Raw genomic sequence first — 16598 nt, forward strand, 5'->3', positions numbered from 1 at the left:
AATTATATGTCAATACCTCAAGGGGTGAATTTAGAGTAAAAAACAAGCTTAAAAATTTGTGCAAACTATTTAAGACACATTTTCCGAGTTATAATCAATTAAATATTCATACATATAATATTATATATATATATATATATATATATATATATATATATATATAAAATTATACATATGTACACATATATTATTCTATTTTGAATAATATATATTTTAAAATATTTATATTTATGTATCTTTATTTTTTCCAAGATAATTAAATAAGAGGTTAGAAAAGAGTTGAAATTCAAAAAATTCAAAATATCTCGGAGTTATTTTCTATAAAAGATAAGATAAGGAATTAATTTTGCACTCTCTTCAAATTGAAGTAAGTTGTAAAATTAAAAATTTTAAAACCTAACTTCTTGACATAAAAAAAATGCAATGTATCAATGATAAAACAATTTAATTGAAACATGAAACTAAATGTACATAAAATATACATAAAAATGTATTAAAGCGTTATTCTTTTCAATAAGATACATAGTTTAATTCAAAATACTTTATTATACTTGAGACATGTACGACAATACGTATAAGAAATAATTAAGGGTGGGAAATAATAAATATTTACTATTCTCGGATCCATTGACCAATCCTGGTGGAAAGACGCATTGCTCATCCCGACACACTACCATTCTTTTGAGACGTTTCCTGAATTTATGCCGCAATCCTTTCTTCATAGTATACCCAATATTTTTCATTTGATACTTGTCGATATTCATATCGTAAGCTTCAATGAATTGCTAAGAAACATAATAAAAATCCGTAGTGCGCAAAAACCGTTTATAAATATTTAAAAGCACAGGTGCTACCTGATCGTCCTCGAAGATGCAAAATATGTTGTTAAAGTTCGGTGAGACTCGGCGAATGCAACTGAACGTGTTGTTCGCAGCGTCCTGACACTTGCACGCCATTTCTTTCGCGCACAACTGAAAAGGCATGCCAATGTGATTAACGTAGCAATTCAAAAGGAACAAGTTTTAAAGTGTCGCTATTTAAAACTTACCGTGACATTCCAATCGTTGTCGCTTGGACAACCGGACGACGGCCGCTTGTGTGACCTCTCTCCTCTGTACTCTATCAGAACAGTGCGATCTTGAGATAAATTACGATTTGTATTGAATAATGCCGTGCCGTCCGAGGTATATTTCACGCCGGCTATGCTCAAAAGCGTGGCAAAGATGTCTACGCTACTGACTGGCGCGGAAATCGTAGACGACTCAATTCCCGGACCGGATATCAATAATGGGACTCGTATATCTGTTTCATAAGGTTGACGCTTATCCATTGGCATGCTGAACTGTCCTATCGAAATAATTTACAAATATGTAATATGTAACGCTATTTATAATACCATTTATATAATTTTCAATACTATGTATTAGTACAAAATAAGAGTGTAATAAAGAAAAATATATATTGCATATTAAATCCTCAAAATTGACGATGAAAATTAAAAATGGCACTACTGAAAACACAATAAAAGTAAAAGCATCTTGTTATATAAACGATCGTTACGATGAAATGAACGGTTTATTTATCAAAATTCCTTAGCACTGTATTATTTTAATTTTCTAAAGAATTTTTCAATATCCGAGCGATTATAAAAATCAAAGTTCTTGGCAAATGCAACGATTTTCTTGCGCTTCCACGTTTGTGCTCCTGACGTTTAACGTTTTAATAATAGCAGGTGTGCCGTTAGATCACCTACCAATGTGATATCCATTATCGGAGGTGTAAATAAAGTAAGTGTCTTTCAAGAGATTCCGTTTCTCCAGTAAATCATGTACGTTCTTAACAAGTTCGTCTACCGCTAATAAAGCTTCCCATCTCCTTCTATATATTTCGTCTAATTTTGGTAATATATCATCTGGCAAAGGGGTTGGGCCTTTCCTAACTAGCCAATGTTTGTCCTATTTTTCATGAATAAAACCCACTTAAGAAGTTTTCAGAGCAGAATTGTATTTATAATTTCATGTGCCGCATATTTTGTGTCTTTTAGTATATACTTTATATATGTGTATGTTCTGATTCTTCAATTGTTTTCGCAATAACACGGCAGGCAAGATCATAAGTAGAATTCCGTCTTGACGCAACTTATATAAACTGCATGCTTAAAATAATCTTTGGGGATTCGGATATTATTTCGAGAAAAATTCAGTATTATTATAACTGGACGAAACCTGATGTATTGGCACATTAAAATTTGGCGTTCTCTTTGCTTTCGTGCCGTTGTATTTGCCGTCGTGTCTATCGGCGGGTGTAAATGGCGCGTGAGGGGCTGGAGGTGCCAGAACCAGGAGGAATGGTTGGTCACCGGAGTGTCCTTCGATAAAATCTACAGCCAAATTATTCTGGAATACACATGACATTTTCTTCTATTAATTCAGACACTTGAGATGACTTTACCCCAGCAAGAAAATAAAATTCATTTGTAATAATTTTTAACTGTTCGAAAATACATGCTATTTGTTATTTGTTATTTCTTAGAAAATATTGAGTAAATCTATATACATGATAATTACAAATACTAATAAATTATAGTATCAATATAATATCAATCAATAAACAATACGTAATATTAATAATGTTTACTTTAGAAAACATCAGGTGATTATTTATGCAACAAAATTAAGTGACTATTTCCGAGTTAACGAGCAAATCCTACATATCGTGACGACCTTAAATGATGACAGTAAAAAACGAAAGAATTTTAAACTCTCGAGCATGATAAAGAGCAAAAATGCTGTTTAATTCAGGTGTAATTTTTCTTTAATAGAAAAATAGTCTCGTTGAAATGAGCAATAGTCTATTATAATCAAAGAGATGAAAAAAATCGGTGCAAATGCAATTTTATTCGTTACACCTGAATTTGGATTTTCTTTCGAAGATATTTGCTCTCAGTTGCACGTCGAGCATTTCTGCATACTGCATACTCACGATCACATCGGTAAGATAATCGCTCGAACTGTTACCGTACTTTCTCTCGGTACCGTTTATAGACAACGAATAATCATAATACTTGGAGTTTCCTATAAGACCAGCCCACCAATCCCATCCCACTGGTACGTGAGCCGCACCGCCGACCTTCTCGTTTCCATACTATATTACATATGCATTTATTTTATTCGTTTTTATCGTCACAACTATGGAAAAGGTAAATTTCAAAATGCAAAATCTTTTACTTCAAACATTAGACTCATCAAATGTAGAAATAAATAACAAAAATTCTTTTACAAAATCATTTTTGCTTGGGATCGTAAGAAGAGAGAGTATAGAAATAAATTGTTTCTATCGAATTATCAAAGTCCCGGGTCTACCTGATTTAGATATTTCCCCGCGTAAAACGTCTTGTATCCGGCCAATCGCAAAAGGGTGGCGAACGTTGACGGTTCCCGTGATTGTTGCCATTCAACGCTACTACAACCACCAGAGATAGAATTGTTCACTGTTAGATGATTATGTTGATACCGTCCGGTGAGAATGGACGCTCGATTAGGACAACAAATCGGAGAGGCTACAAACTGAACGGCAACCGATCCTTTGAGCGTCGCATCAAAGAAATGACGAGATAATTTCCACATTTATGAGACTTACGCAATTTGTAAACGTGACACCCTGACGTCCTATGAGATTCAAAGTATTTGTCATTGGCGTCTAAAATTATAAATTAAATCAAAATGTAGGCACGTATAAATATTGACTTTCTTTTTTTAATTAAAATAATTATCTTCAATAAATTTATCAATATATTATCATTTGGAATGAGATTTCATTACATCATTTTTAAGAGGATATTCTCGCTTTTTTAGACTTCAAAAAATTGATTATTATTTTTTTGATATTTTTAATAATTCAAATCTTGAAAAAGAAAGAGATGATGGGGAGAGAAAGAGAGAAAGGATCAGATTAAAAGAGACTTGCAATGTTTTTATTAATATAAACTATTTGCAAAATTTTTAATTTGCTTTTAAAATAATATTTTTAATATTATTACTTTAAAAACAAAATATGATATAAAGATGGTCCTAAAAGCGAGAATACTCTCTTAATCAGTTTGAAACAGAATTAAAGACATTACCATGCCATCTAGAACGGAGTCTTGATCATCAGTAATGATTAGCACGATATTTCTAGATGCAACTGACAGTGATAAACAGATTAGCAATAAGAAGAGGGATGTTAAATGCATCTTGACTGGTGTCTTGATCTCCCGTTCCAACGGAAAACAGCAAGTAAAAAAATGGTTAATTAATTCCTCGGAATTAGTTGCGTCTAATTAGCGTTTTGCCATCTGCGAAAAGCATACACGGAAATAAATTCTCATTAGTCTCGCGCACTGTTGTACACTGATGAACACAACGTACGAGATCGAAGCTATGTGATTACTGAAGCTTCAGTCCATTTGATGTTACATGTGCTTTGAGAAAGCATTTTTTGATTGGTTAATTTATACATTTTTTTGTTCTGATTGGTCAATCCAAATGCTTCGAAGCATCTGTAGCGTCAAGTGGACTGCGGAGGCTACGATTACAACTTTATCTCAAACGCATCATCTAATGTTTCACGAGTAGAGATCAGAGTTGTGCCGTACATTTCAAAATTACGTCTCCCTGGTTTATTTACGTATTGTTTATGACGTTTATGTAATATTTACATAAATCTTTTTTATGTAAACAACATTGGTGAAAATTTTTTTTCAAAATTTTTCATATAATTTTTCAGAATTTTCAATTTTGTGTTTAATTTTATAATTTTCTCAGATTTTTTATAGAAAATAAAACACTTTTCAAAAATACTCAGAAAGTCTACATCTTTTCTCAGAATTTTTCAATGTCAATTAAGAAACATTAAAAAATTTTTAAGACTTTTTTGTTTATTTCATTTTTAATGAAATGCTATAAAATCTACAAAAAAGTTCAAGTACTATTTTTTTTAGAAATTATGGGATGAGAAATCTCGAAATATTTCTGATTTCACGTGTATAAAAAATTCTAAGAGAAGATATATTATAGACATTCTGAGTATTTCTGAAAAAATGTTTCAATGTTTATTTGTATAAAAATTGTAAAAAAATTGTCACCAGGGAATATAATATAAATGATTAAAAACTGGATATAATACAATACGAAAAAATTTGAATTATAAGCAAGGTTTGGCGTTTACACATAAAATATAAATAATCTACATTGCGCGTATAAAATGTGTTTATGTAAATAGTATTCTATGGATTATAGAACATTCATATTTCAAAAATAGTGAAAATTATATTCCATTTTTTAATGTGTATTTTTATTTTACAAGTACTAAAGTTAAATATATTAACAATATTAAAACTTAATTATTTTTTCCCAGAATTAGTAAAAATCACGTTTTAAACATAATTTTAAAATATATTAATTATGTATTTAAAATATATTTGAAACATGATTTTATCAACTCTGCTTTTTTTGTTTTGTGCTGTCCAATTTATAATCATTTACATTGCCAGTATTGTTGACATGAAGAAGAGATTCGTGTAAATATAACATAAACAATATGTGAAAATAATCTATATAAGTAATTTTGAAATGTACGGCACAACACTTTTTATTGTTAATATATCTGATTTTAGTATTTTGATAAAATAAAAAGTATATAAACATATATAAAGAATAAAATACAATTTTCATCGTTTTTAATGAAATTTGAATATTCTAAGATCCATTGATTATATTGTTTATATAATGAACATATAAAATACAGTTTACATAGCATTAGATATCAGGGTTGAGCAGTTAAAAATTAAATAATAAAGTTAACATTTTGAACTTAACTTTTAGTTAATTTTATTTTTAACTTCAGCAAGTTATTTTTGGAAATTTTGATTTATCAATTTTCCTAAGTTAAAAATTTATCTTCTTTGTAAAACACAAAACAATTACAAAAGAAAAAATATATTCCCACATATTAAAAAAAAATATTTCTTTGTTATTTCATGCAAACTTAACTTATAAAATATTAAATTTATTTGATGATCCATATTATTATTGTTTTGAGTAACCTAACTTAAAAAATTATAAATTTCTAATTTAATGCAATTAATGCTTTCTATAATTAATTTTTAACATAACTTATTCAATCTTAACGTAACTTTTAACTAGTTAGTTTTTGTTCATATAACTTTTAATGTAAATAAATTTTTTAAGCCATTGTAATTCTTCAATTTAATTTAATTAAAAAATATATTAACTTACCTAACCCTGCGCGCAATAGGTTATTTATATAATTGTTCTAGTAAACGCCCAATTATGGTAAAAACGCGACAATGATGCATCCCGAAGGAGTACTGGCGGACACCGGCAGGTAGCGTCAGATTCCGGACATTAGCGGAGGTCGCCGATGACAGAGACCTACAGAGGGCGTCGGGGGAGTAAAATCGGAGCCTCCTCGGCGCTCGGCGCTCGCTTTTACGCCTTCGGGCACCGGGCACGCAACGCAACTCGCACAGCTACGGCGAATAAACGAGCGTGGCCGTATCGTGCATACGACACGCACGCCGACGCACGCGGAGCACGAACGCACGCACGTTTCTCCCACCGGGCCGAGCTCGAGCAGAGAATCCTGCCTCGCGCGCACGCCGCGTACGTATGCTCAATGCGCCGCGTCGCGCGGCGTCGAAACGCGCGACCAACCGCAAAATTATTCACGGAGCAAGCCTCCTTCGCACTATCCACGCTCCACTACCCCCGAGGTTCCGGAGAGTAGCCGAGAGACAACGCAGTAAGTTTTATAGGAAGGATCAACTGAAAGAAGTCGCCGCATATCCCGGCCCGGTATCTCCTTGCGCGTGCGGGCACCTCGTGTTCTCGTTCTCTCTTTCTCTCTCTCTCTCTCTCTCTTTCTATCGCACACTCTCTTCCGTTCATCCATCTCTCACGAGACATCGCTCGCCGCCGCCCGACTGCATGGCGACGACGGCAGGTAGCGCGCGACATCAGGTGTAGAACGCGCGAGCGCGTCGTATATTCTAGCATATTCGCGCGGAAGTGCGGCTCGTGCCTCGTGTCGCGCGTCGCCGGCTCTCACGGAAGTCGGCCGCAAGGGCGCGCCACTCGCCGAACCCCTGGTCGACCAATCGCTTCGCGTCCCAGCGCCGCCGCCATTCTATCGAGTACGCTCGTGGCACGCCCTACAACTTCCTCCATTGTCCTTCTTTCCGAGAGTCTCTACGCGAGGAAGGATGGCTCAAAACAACTATTTCGGCTTTACCCACGGCGGGACGCAATATGGGTACGAAATCGCTTGAATTATCATTATCATTAAGTAGTTAGCGTTAAGCCGATCGAGGATTCGTGGCCGCGAGCGCGCGCTTCAGCGGTTAGACTGATAAGAACCGGTCGCGATCACGGCACGCCGCCTGCGAGGCCCAGCCGGCTCGGCGGCCATTACTCTCGTCGCGAGCGAGAGTGATTTAATAGCGTCTTTCGTCAAGCGTCTCCCTCCATCGAGAGCGCCCGATGCATTTTCCGTCCGGGACGGCGGCCGTCGCCGTTCGCGTCACCGTTCCGCGTTGCGACTCCTCGGCGCGGACGACCCGGCCACATGTCCGCTGTGACCATTTTATCTAACATTGCTTCAACGAATAGGGCGACCAGCGCCGCCGCGTACCAAACCGGCCAGGCAGGATACGCTGTGACTCCAGCGGCGACCGCTGCCACGTACACCCAGCGACCTGCGGCCGCCGCCGCCACCGGCTACGAGACCTACCAGGCAGCCGCCGCCGCAGCCGCGACCGGGACGACTTATGCAGGTGAGTTCTGCGCGAGAATCCCGCACGCGAGGCTCTCGCGTTCGGCGATCGATCGATTTTTCGCCGAGGGATTTGATGAATTAAGAAGTATATATACGTGTATATATCGATCGTGGGGATGCACTTTGCGTGATGAACGGGTTTTTCGTCGAGCGTGAACTTTCTTTTTTCAAGGAGCTAAATGGGCATCTATTAATAATATTCTAGGGAGCAGAAATGCCGATCGGTTTAGGTGCAGTAGGTGGAGGTGCACCTGCTCCGAGTTTTTTTCCTTCTAAAAATTTCCATGTGCTTCTTCCGCCGATTGGCTGAACGGCTGATTGGCTACTTACGAAGAGCAAGAAGCTTTCGTTGCATGTGTAATCAATAATCCTTTTTCGCTTGAATTTAACCGTTTTTTAGATTGTAATGGATACATTTTATATGGGAGCAACTTAAGGTGAGAAAGCACTATTGATGTATGTGCACTAGTTCATTAATTGTCCCTTTTAGAGTGTAGTTGATGAGTGTAGAAACAGCCAATTAGGTAACTCCCTAGGTCAATGGCAGCATCTGATTGGCCGAGGTTGTTGTAATTTCTACATCTGAGGGACTGATAACTGACAGCATTAGGCCCTATACACAATAGAAAAATATTAGATGTGAGGAATAAGTATTAAAATTTTAGATTCAGTTTTCTCAATGAATACTACAGATAAATAATAAGTTGGTTTGTATTTTGTGTAAGAAATGATCAAACTTTAAGTAATCATCATATTGTGGAGAATATTACATTATGGAGAAGAGATCCTTGTAAATCGAAACAAACACAGAAAAATATTATGATCTTTGTGACTTAATAAAATCATGGCAAAGTTAAGAACATTTGAATATCAAGTACGAGAGATCAGAGCAGTGTGTGGTTTTGAATATTGACAGTGGTGTTTGATTTGAACAGAGGAATCAATTGATCATGATGCGCTATTGAGCGTCCATATTGTTTTAATTGATTTATTAAAATAAATAATCCCATTCATGGTATAATTTTTAAACTTTTAATTTTAACTACACACACATAGCTATCATACTCATCCTTGTATACCATCCTTGGACAGAGGACATCAAACAAACGAGCTGATCTTTTAAAATTATACACTTGTACAACACATTTATGTCTTATGTTTTATTCATATACATTGCACGTTAATATTCATTAAGAAAACTGATTCTAAAATTTTAATTCCTATTCCCAATATCTAATATTCCTGTATTATGCGCAAAGTCTTAATGTGCAAAAATAATTTTATCTACTATACAAATTAAACAGAGTATGTACTTTTGGAAAAAATTGAAAAAAAAACTCAAATTTTCAGGGAATTTAGTTTTTATCTTTAAAAATCATGGAATTTTATGAGATTTTATTGGTACTCGGGATAATTTTTAGAATTTTACTTTTAAATTAAAATTTTTTTTACAAAATTATTTATTATTTTGATCAGTTTATATTTTTATATTTCTATATTTCTGCAGCTGCTAATCCCGGTACAGTAGCTCAGACTTACGATTACGGGTACGGACGAGCTGCACCAGCAGCTACGTACGACGCAACTAAAACATATTACCAGCAACCAGCAGCTGCTGCAGCAACTTACACCACTACTGAAACACATTACCAAGCGGCGAAGCCTGCTTATAGTACGACCAGTGCCTATACTGGCACTGCTAGACAAGCCACTACCACTGGACAAGCTAAGACCTATCAAGCGTCTAGCACGGCTTATCAGCAATCAAATCCTACGCAAAGCGCTACTTATTCATCAGGGTACACTGCACCAGCTACGCCCGCCGCTACTCCGTCAACCGCGACAAATAGTAAGTGTATTGATCTTTTTCTTATACATGTATTTTTAAATATTTTCGGTCCTATTTCGACCACTAACTGTGACGTAGAAACTAATAACATGAAATTGATCCTCTCACGATACGTAATGAGCAAAAAAACAAAAATTTGCAAAACTCTGCTAGCATTCTCGATCGCAATAACGAGTTCGAGGATTTAGCAGAAGTCAGAAGAAAATTTTCTTTACCTGCTCCCAAGTATGGAGCAAACTTTCGAGTACATCAGTTTCCCGTCGATTTCGTCGTGGAGTCTTCGTAGCTCGTCTTTCGAATGCATCTTGAAATGAGTAATAGTAAAAGTTTTGTGCCACGCGAAAATACGAATGATTTGGATCCCTCCAAAGTTTGAGGTTTCAATTTCATTTCCCTTAGAAACGGCGAGTACAACGTATTCCGGCTACGACGCAGCGCTATATAGCGCTGCGACTATGTTTGTAGCCCAACAGCAAAATGCAAACAGCAATTCCACTAACCAGAAGACTGGAGGTTGGCAGGGCTACGGACGGAAAGGATTCGGAGCTGGCGGCGGAGGGATGAAGGCAATGCGGCCCAAGCAGCCTCCTAAACCTCAGCAACTACACTATTGCGATGTTTGTAAGATCAGCTGCGCCGGACCACAGACCTATCGTGAGCATCTGGAGGGTCAGAAACACAAGAAGAAGGAGGCTTCCCTGAAGGTACCGCAACAGCCTCCGGCGCGTGGAGCAGGCAACAGTCTTCGCTGTGAACTTTGCGACGTAACTTGTACTGGAAACGATGCCTATGCCGCTCACATTAGAGGTGCTAAGCATCAAAAAGTAGTCAAGTTACACACTAAGCTTGGAAAACCTATACCAAGCGCGGATCCCACTGTTCTGAATCCGAAACCTGCGGCTGCTGCAAAAGCTGCAGCTACCAAGAAACCGGTGACAGCAACGCCTAAAATCAATTTTGTCGCCTGTAAGTAAATTCCTTCATTTTTATGAAGGCATTTTATGAATATGACTTGCAAAGCTATATGCACTCAATTGCATTTGTACAAATGTTTTAGCTGGAAACTTGGGTACCGTGAATCAAAATCAAACCGCGGAAGTTAAGCAGGAAGAACCAGCTGCCGAAGAAGCTGTGGAAGAGGCTGCGGTCGATGAGAAGGATATTCAGCCAGTTGGTCAAGAATATATCGAAGAAAATAAATCCGAGGATGGAAAGATCATAAGTTTCAATTGTAAACTGTGCGAGTGTCGGTTCAACGATCCCAATGCCAAAGACATGCATATGAAGGGTCGTCGTCACAGATTTGCCTATAAGAAGAAGGTCAATCCAGATTTGGTCGTTGACATGAAACCAAGCCTTAAGCAGCGCAAGATGCTGGAAGAGAAACTACGTAGACAACAAATGCGCGATGAATATATACGTCGCAGGGAGGAAATTAATCAATTGGGACCTATAGGACCGATGATGGACGAGGAGATAATGTATTGGGAAGAACGACGCCGCTACGAGGAGGAATGTGAATATTATGAATGGTATCGACGTTACGGACGTGGGCCAGGCGCCCCACCGATGCCACGTCCGTTCCAAGGTCCACCGCCCATGATGATGTTCCCAGGTCCCCAAAGACGACCAGATTCGTCAGATGACAAACATGTACTGGCACACCATACAACTATTTATCCTAAAGAACAAGAACTATTGGCAGTTCAGAAAATAGTTTCTCACACTGAGAAAGCATTGAAATTTGTATCGGATGCTTTAGCTGAAGCTGGTGAGTACTTTGAAATATTTTTCTTTTACAAACTTTAATTTTATGGATTATATATGAACTTCGACTTTATGAAATAGTATACGGATGCATATTAATTATTATTTGCAGGTAAAAAAAATGCTCCTGCTAATGCCAATGCTACTTCAGCAACGGCACCAGCTGGTATCCCGCAGGCGAACGCCGACGCAATTAAAAAAGATGAAGCTGACAAGAAGAAGGCAATCACACCACAGAAGGAAGACGGAAGTGATGGGAATCTATTTTCGTTTCAGAAGGAAAAAGAAGATTCTAGAATTCTTCGTGGCGTTATGCGTGTTGGAAACTTGGCCAAAGGGCTGTTGCTATCTGGAGATAATCACGTTTGTCTTGTTGTTTTGTGCGCAGAAAAACCTACCAGGTATTTCAAATAATTTTCTCTTGTGACAATAATCCCACATATTACAATCAAAACTTACAAGACTATTCATTTTTATAGGACGTTGCTCAATAAAGTTGCGGAGATTTTGCCCGGTGAATTAAAGAATGTAGCTCCTGAAGAAACATACAATGTAGGAAAACATCCGGAATCCGCAGCTTTGACAGTCTCAGGGGGTACGGTCACTGTCAGCGTGACGCTCACCAGTCCCCTGATGCGTGAAACACCCAAGTCAACAGCTGCAGCAGGTGATTTTACTGTTTCGTATTTTTACGGTGGCCAAGAAAAGGATAACTACGAAGGCGGGGTTTTTACGGAATTATGCACCTCTTTTTATTTTCATGCCGTTTTCTTAATCTACTCTGCGATTTGTACATTTAGTTTGTTCTTTTCATGGCCCGGAAGATTTTCTGTAAGTTTTTTTAAGCACCAGGACGATGCGGGGCAGCCAAGGACGATTCGACGGTTGCCAGTGTACATACGCTCTAACATAAAGTTAATTTCTTTTTCGATATAGCTGCGTGTCTCAGTGTGTCCACGACAGAGTCCTCTTTGTAGAATTCAATATTTCAATTATAAGAGTATATCGCAAAATGATACTCGAACAATATTGAGATAAATTTCACAGAAAAGAGCGTAAATTTAATACGGATTAGACACCCGTCTCCATTGTCGCGTGTTATTTAATTTACAGTAGCAATTTGTATATTTTTTCGTGAATGATTATTCGAGCTAGTCTTTATCGACGAACGATACTAACGAGAGATTTCATTGAACGTGGACACGCTTGCGATAGGAGGAAACAACGCTGAGGCAATCTTAAAACTATGGACTTTTTGATCATGCATAAAAAAAGAACAGAAAATCCCTCTGACTGTTATCGAATGGTGTACGCGCATTCTGCGATGTGCATTACATACCTCTGAACCTTAACCGACCGTTCTATTGGCATCGGTGCTACCTACCTTTTAAGCGGATAGAGGTGACACTACCGATGCTGATAGGAATCGTCGGACGTTCTTGAGCGGCAAGAGATACCGATCCGAGAAAGAACGTTTTAACGGGGGTGAATTCGGTGCATTGCAAACGTACTACATTCGATCAGGCTTATATTTCTTTTTTCACGTTGGCATTATATATCACGGTATGGCCCACAATTTAAAGGTGCTTAAGTTGAGAAACAAATATTAATAGAGAGAGGGAATACCTAAAATGTCTGGGCATGATCAAACACTCTAAGTGTTGTCTAAGCGTGTTGTGCTTTCTTTGTTGGAATCTCAGATAATGCTGGACAGCAGCAGCAGGAAGCTGCTCAACTGCAAACAGCGCCCGCGGCCCCCACCGTGACGAAACCAGACCCACCAGACGTCCTTCCCAAGGCTAAGTGTTTGGAGGCTTTAGCTGCACTCAGGCATGCCAAGTGGTTTCAGGTTTGAATCCATCAACTCTCACAGTTCAAGAACTCAAATTGTTTCGATGCCACGTTCTTGTTTGGCGCTATGTAACGAAGCATTTTCTTTTATTTTCTCCTGACAATACGCGAGACGCGTGCAACTTGTCCTTTCTCTCTCTCTCTTAAATCAATCTCAGTCAAAAACAAACATCAAAAAAGAAAGAAAGAAAAAGAGAAAAAGCAGTCTTAGAAACTTCCAGCCTTGTGACGGTTTTATTTTTTATCATTAACCGATCCGTCATTAATACGATTCTCTGTCTGAATTGCTTATTTGATCACGTTCGATGTTCGTCGGTTCCACATATCCGCTGAATTTTTGAACACACACCAGTCGGCCTTGCCCACTGTATTCTCCTCGGAGTTTTAGATTTTACGTTTACGTTTCGGACTACGTTTAATTACTATGATTTGGAATGGTCCGAAATATAGTTTCGAAATAATGGAAACAGTGGCATCGTCCGTACGTGGGAAAGTTAAAAATCGCACATCGAACATGCGATCAGATATATTATCAGGCAAGAAATCTCGCAAGTAAGCAACATGTAAATGTGTATCTCGACAGTACAAAGGCTGCTAGATGCATTTACATCTGCTTTGCTTTTAATCTTCAAATATCCAGAATAATAGGAACTTGTTCTGCAAGACGTTGCAATTCGAGTGTAATTGATTTGTATTATTAGAATGAATGTAATTTTCTTTATTTTCTTTACTAACGCAGAGACTGCTCGATTGCTTTACGATATCAAACATAATTCATTATTCTGGATCGTCCTTAATGCGTTGTAGCCTAGGCTGCGTCTGTTCTAGGTCTGTCTTAACTTGAAAGCAAAAATCGATCTAGTCTCAGTACAGCTTTTGTGAGATTATGTATTTCGTTCCATTTTTGTAACAATTTTTATGTGCGTTAATTGCACAGCTTTGGAGATTAAAGAGACAGACAAGCACAAACACACAGTAGCGTCATAAGTGTACCGGGTGTTTTTGTAGATTAGAGTCGAGTTTTAGAATTGCTCTGATATGTGCACAGTTTCCTTGAGATATATGAGCTCTGGCTTTTTTTTTAATTATTGCGATAGGTACTAACGTCTCCTAGGAAAAAATGATCGATAAACACCCGGTAATATTGATATGGGCTAATACTATTAGGGGCATTAGGCACGAGGCTGGGAGGATAGCTAAAGCCCACACAAAGCAATCGAAGGATAGTTTAGGCCGTCTTATCTTCAAAAATGCCAATGCATCTATTGCGTATATTAAATCGTAGTTTTTTAAAAATATTAATCCTGTTCAACAGGCTAGAGCTACGTCACTGCAGAGCTGCGTTATGGTTATCCGTATAATGCGTGACTTGTGCAATCGTGTGCCAACATGGGGTCCATTAAATGCTTGGGTTAGTATAATTGAGTTAAATAATTTTAACATTAATTAGCCGTATGTTCTCACATTTCTTGATTCGTGATTCGCTTTTTTTTGATGTACACAGGCATTGGAACTATTGACTGAGAAAGTTATTAGCACTGCAGGAGGTCCTCTTAGTCCCGGTGAAGCCTTGAGGAGACTTTTGGAATGCGTAGCTGGAGGAATATTACTACCGGGTAGTCCAGGTGATTTTCCAAGAATAGAATTCATAATGAAAATCTATTTTGTTGTACCATGTTTTGATATTTTAACTAATTTTCTACTTTCAAATGATGAAAAAGATGACGAGACTGAGTGTATTGCGGAAGTGTTTTTTAATCTCGAGTTCAAGTATTTTGTTCTCTTGTATTATAATCACATTTTGTGATACGCACGGATGATATGGCTATCTGATCCAAATTGTAATCGTGCTATTGACCGAAAGATAACAGTGTAAGAATCAATGTTAATTCATAAATATCTCTTTTGTTTAGGATTATCCGATCCATGCGAGAAAGAGGCAGTTGATGCTATAGGAAACATGACATCTCAACAAAGAGAAGATATTACCGCGTCCGCGCAGCACGCGCTACGATTAGTGGCGTTCCGCCAGATTCACAAGGTCCTAGGTATGGAGCAATTGCCGCCGCCAAAATTCAAGGGACGTTTCGCCCGAAAGCGAAGACGTGACAACAGCAACGGAGAGGGCACGGATAGCGAGGCTTCGAAGAAGGATAAAAAAGCGGAGGAGATCAAAATGGAAACAGATTCGAAGTAGAATATATACCACACACGAAAGATTCGTACTAATGACACGAATTATCTATTAACTTATCTAGCATAAGGAAGCAGTTTTTTTCCCCGCTGTGTCAGTTGCTTGTTTAGGAGAGACAGATTTTCGGATAAGGACAATTCGAGAATAGGCTGCTTGTCAATGATTTTTAGAATAACATAATATCGTCATGATCTTAGAAACAATAAAATTGAGAAGAGGTGCGTTTGTCGAGTTACAATAGCGGGCATTCTTTGTCCCTACGTCACTATTGTGGATTGTTTACTTCGTGGCAATGATGACCGTTTTTTTTTCTTAACGTATGATGTATCTCATCATGTAATAAGCGTGTCACAAAACGAAGATAGCGTTATATTTAGGTAAAACTTAGGTTGAGACTTGACTAATTTTCTCAAACAAATGTGATCCAATTAGTTTCTGATGTTAGATTTGTAACGACAAAACGCTTGAATCTGGATTACCACCCAGATTTTAATCTCGATTATGGCGATTACGAGCAGGAAGAATCTAAACGAACGTGTAGTAGAATACGACGACGAACATTTATAAGTTTGAAGTAAGGGTAGGCAATAGATTGTATTGAGATTTTGTGTGTATGTTGTGTGTGTAGACGTACGTGTAGAAAAATAACTATATCCTTTTTCTCTTTCACTTCTGCACAAAGTGACAACCATTTATGATGTATGCTATTGTCACGTACGTGACTCACGCAAGAAAATGGCGACAAGGTATTTATAACTCGACGATTTGGACGCTTGATTACCCGGCGGAGCAAGTGCACGTGTTAATGGTTCTTTTTTTTAACACAACACTAAATCAGTTTTATTTGCAGAAAATCTTGAGTGAACCAGTCTTGTTGAAACTTCAACTTTTCAACTTTCATTGTCTCCCAATTTAAATGCATTTCTCTGACTTGTGTAGAATTTTCAGTTCTATATTTTTGAATGATCATTGAATAAAACATGTGTACGACATAACTGTGAGTTTGATTATATTTCTAACCGAAACAGTTAACTGCCAGTTTCCTTGGTATTTGTTCCCTTTCCTGTCCAATGTTTTATTTCTGAAAAACTCAACAAATTT

The 16598-nt window shown here is 37.6% G+C and overlaps 2 protein-coding genes across 9 annotated transcripts; one reads left to right on the forward strand and one right to left on the reverse strand.

Moving 5' to 3' along the window:
• Positions 1–468: 468 nt before the first annotated feature.
• On the reverse strand, positions 469–6642 carry LOC105199010 (N-acetylglucosamine-6-sulfatase). Of its 5 annotated transcripts, none has more exons than XM_026133039.2 (10): positions 6279–6642; positions 4124–4336; positions 3640–3699; positions 3363–3566; positions 2983–3144; positions 2226–2396; positions 1754–1955; positions 1049–1347; positions 855–971; positions 469–785 (listed from the first exon to the last, which is right to left on the reverse strand). In XM_026133039.2, the coding sequence occupies exons 2-10, from the start codon at positions 4232–4234 to the stop codon at positions 546–548; spliced, it is 1566 nt and encodes a 521-aa protein (XP_025988824.1). In that variant the 5' UTR covers positions 4235–4336; positions 6279–6642; the 3' UTR covers positions 469–545. The 5 variants fall into 5 exon arrangements, with proteins under 5 accessions (XP_025988824.1, XP_011164203.1, XP_011164202.1 ...); XM_011165901.3 differs by having other exon boundaries at positions 6439–6606; XM_011165900.3 differs by having other exon boundaries at positions 6435–6606.
• A 510-nt stretch (positions 6643–7152) lies between these two features.
• LOC105199011 (zinc finger RNA-binding protein) lies at positions 7153–16492 on the forward strand. 4 transcript variants are annotated; one of them, XM_011165903.3, is made up of 11 exons: positions 7153–7314; positions 7671–7834; positions 9344–9685; positions 10085–10651; positions 10743–11456; positions 11565–11853; positions 11932–12119; positions 13153–13301; positions 14619–14714; positions 14808–14928; positions 15217–16492. In XM_011165903.3, exons 1-11 carry the CDS (start codon positions 7265–7267, stop codon positions 15498–15500), a joined length of 2964 nt encoding a protein of 987 aa, XP_011164205.1. In that variant the 5' UTR covers positions 7153–7264; the 3' UTR covers positions 15501–16492. The 4 variants fall into 4 exon arrangements, with proteins under 4 accessions (XP_011164205.1, XP_025988823.1, XP_011164206.1 ...); XM_026133038.2 differs by having other exon boundaries at positions 10121–10651; XM_011165904.3 differs by having other exon boundaries at positions 10151–10651.
• The last annotated feature ends 106 nt before the right edge of the window (positions 16493–16598 follow it).

This window comes from Solenopsis invicta, chromosome 2 (genome assembly GCF_016802725.1).
Source record: "Solenopsis invicta isolate M01_SB chromosome 2, UNIL_Sinv_3.0, whole genome shotgun sequence".
NCBI lineage: Eukaryota > Metazoa > Arthropoda > Insecta > Hymenoptera > Formicidae > Solenopsis > Solenopsis invicta.

What these genes read in the sequence shown, in the direction of transcription:
- LOC105199010 (XM_026133039.2), bottom strand. Translation starts at nt 4,234, where the DNA reads ATGCATTTAACATCCCTCTTCTTATTGCTAATCTGTTTATCACTGTCA. An exon ending in TTAATGTGCCAATACATCAG is followed by an intron (nt 1,956 to 2,225) that starts GTTTCGTCCAGT and finishes CATGAAAAATAG; the next exon opens with GACAAACATTGGCTAGTTAG. An exon ending in GCATCTTCGAGGACGATCAG is followed by an intron (nt 786 to 854) that starts GTAGCACCTGTG and finishes TATGTTTCTTAG; the next exon opens with CAATTCATTGAAGCTTACGA.
- LOC105199011 (XM_011165903.3), top strand. Translation starts at nt 7,265, where the DNA reads ATGGCTCAAAACAACTATTTCGGCTTTACCCACGGCGGGACGCAATAT. An exon ending in TCCGTCAACCGCGACAAATA is followed by an intron (nt 9,686 to 10,084) that starts GTAAGTGTATTG and finishes CATTTCCCTTAG; the next exon opens with AAACGGCGAGTACAACGTAT. An exon ending in GGCATGCCAAGTGGTTTCAG is followed by an intron (nt 13,302 to 14,618) that starts GTTTGAATCCAT and finishes CCTGTTCAACAG; the next exon opens with GCTAGAGCTACGTCACTGCA.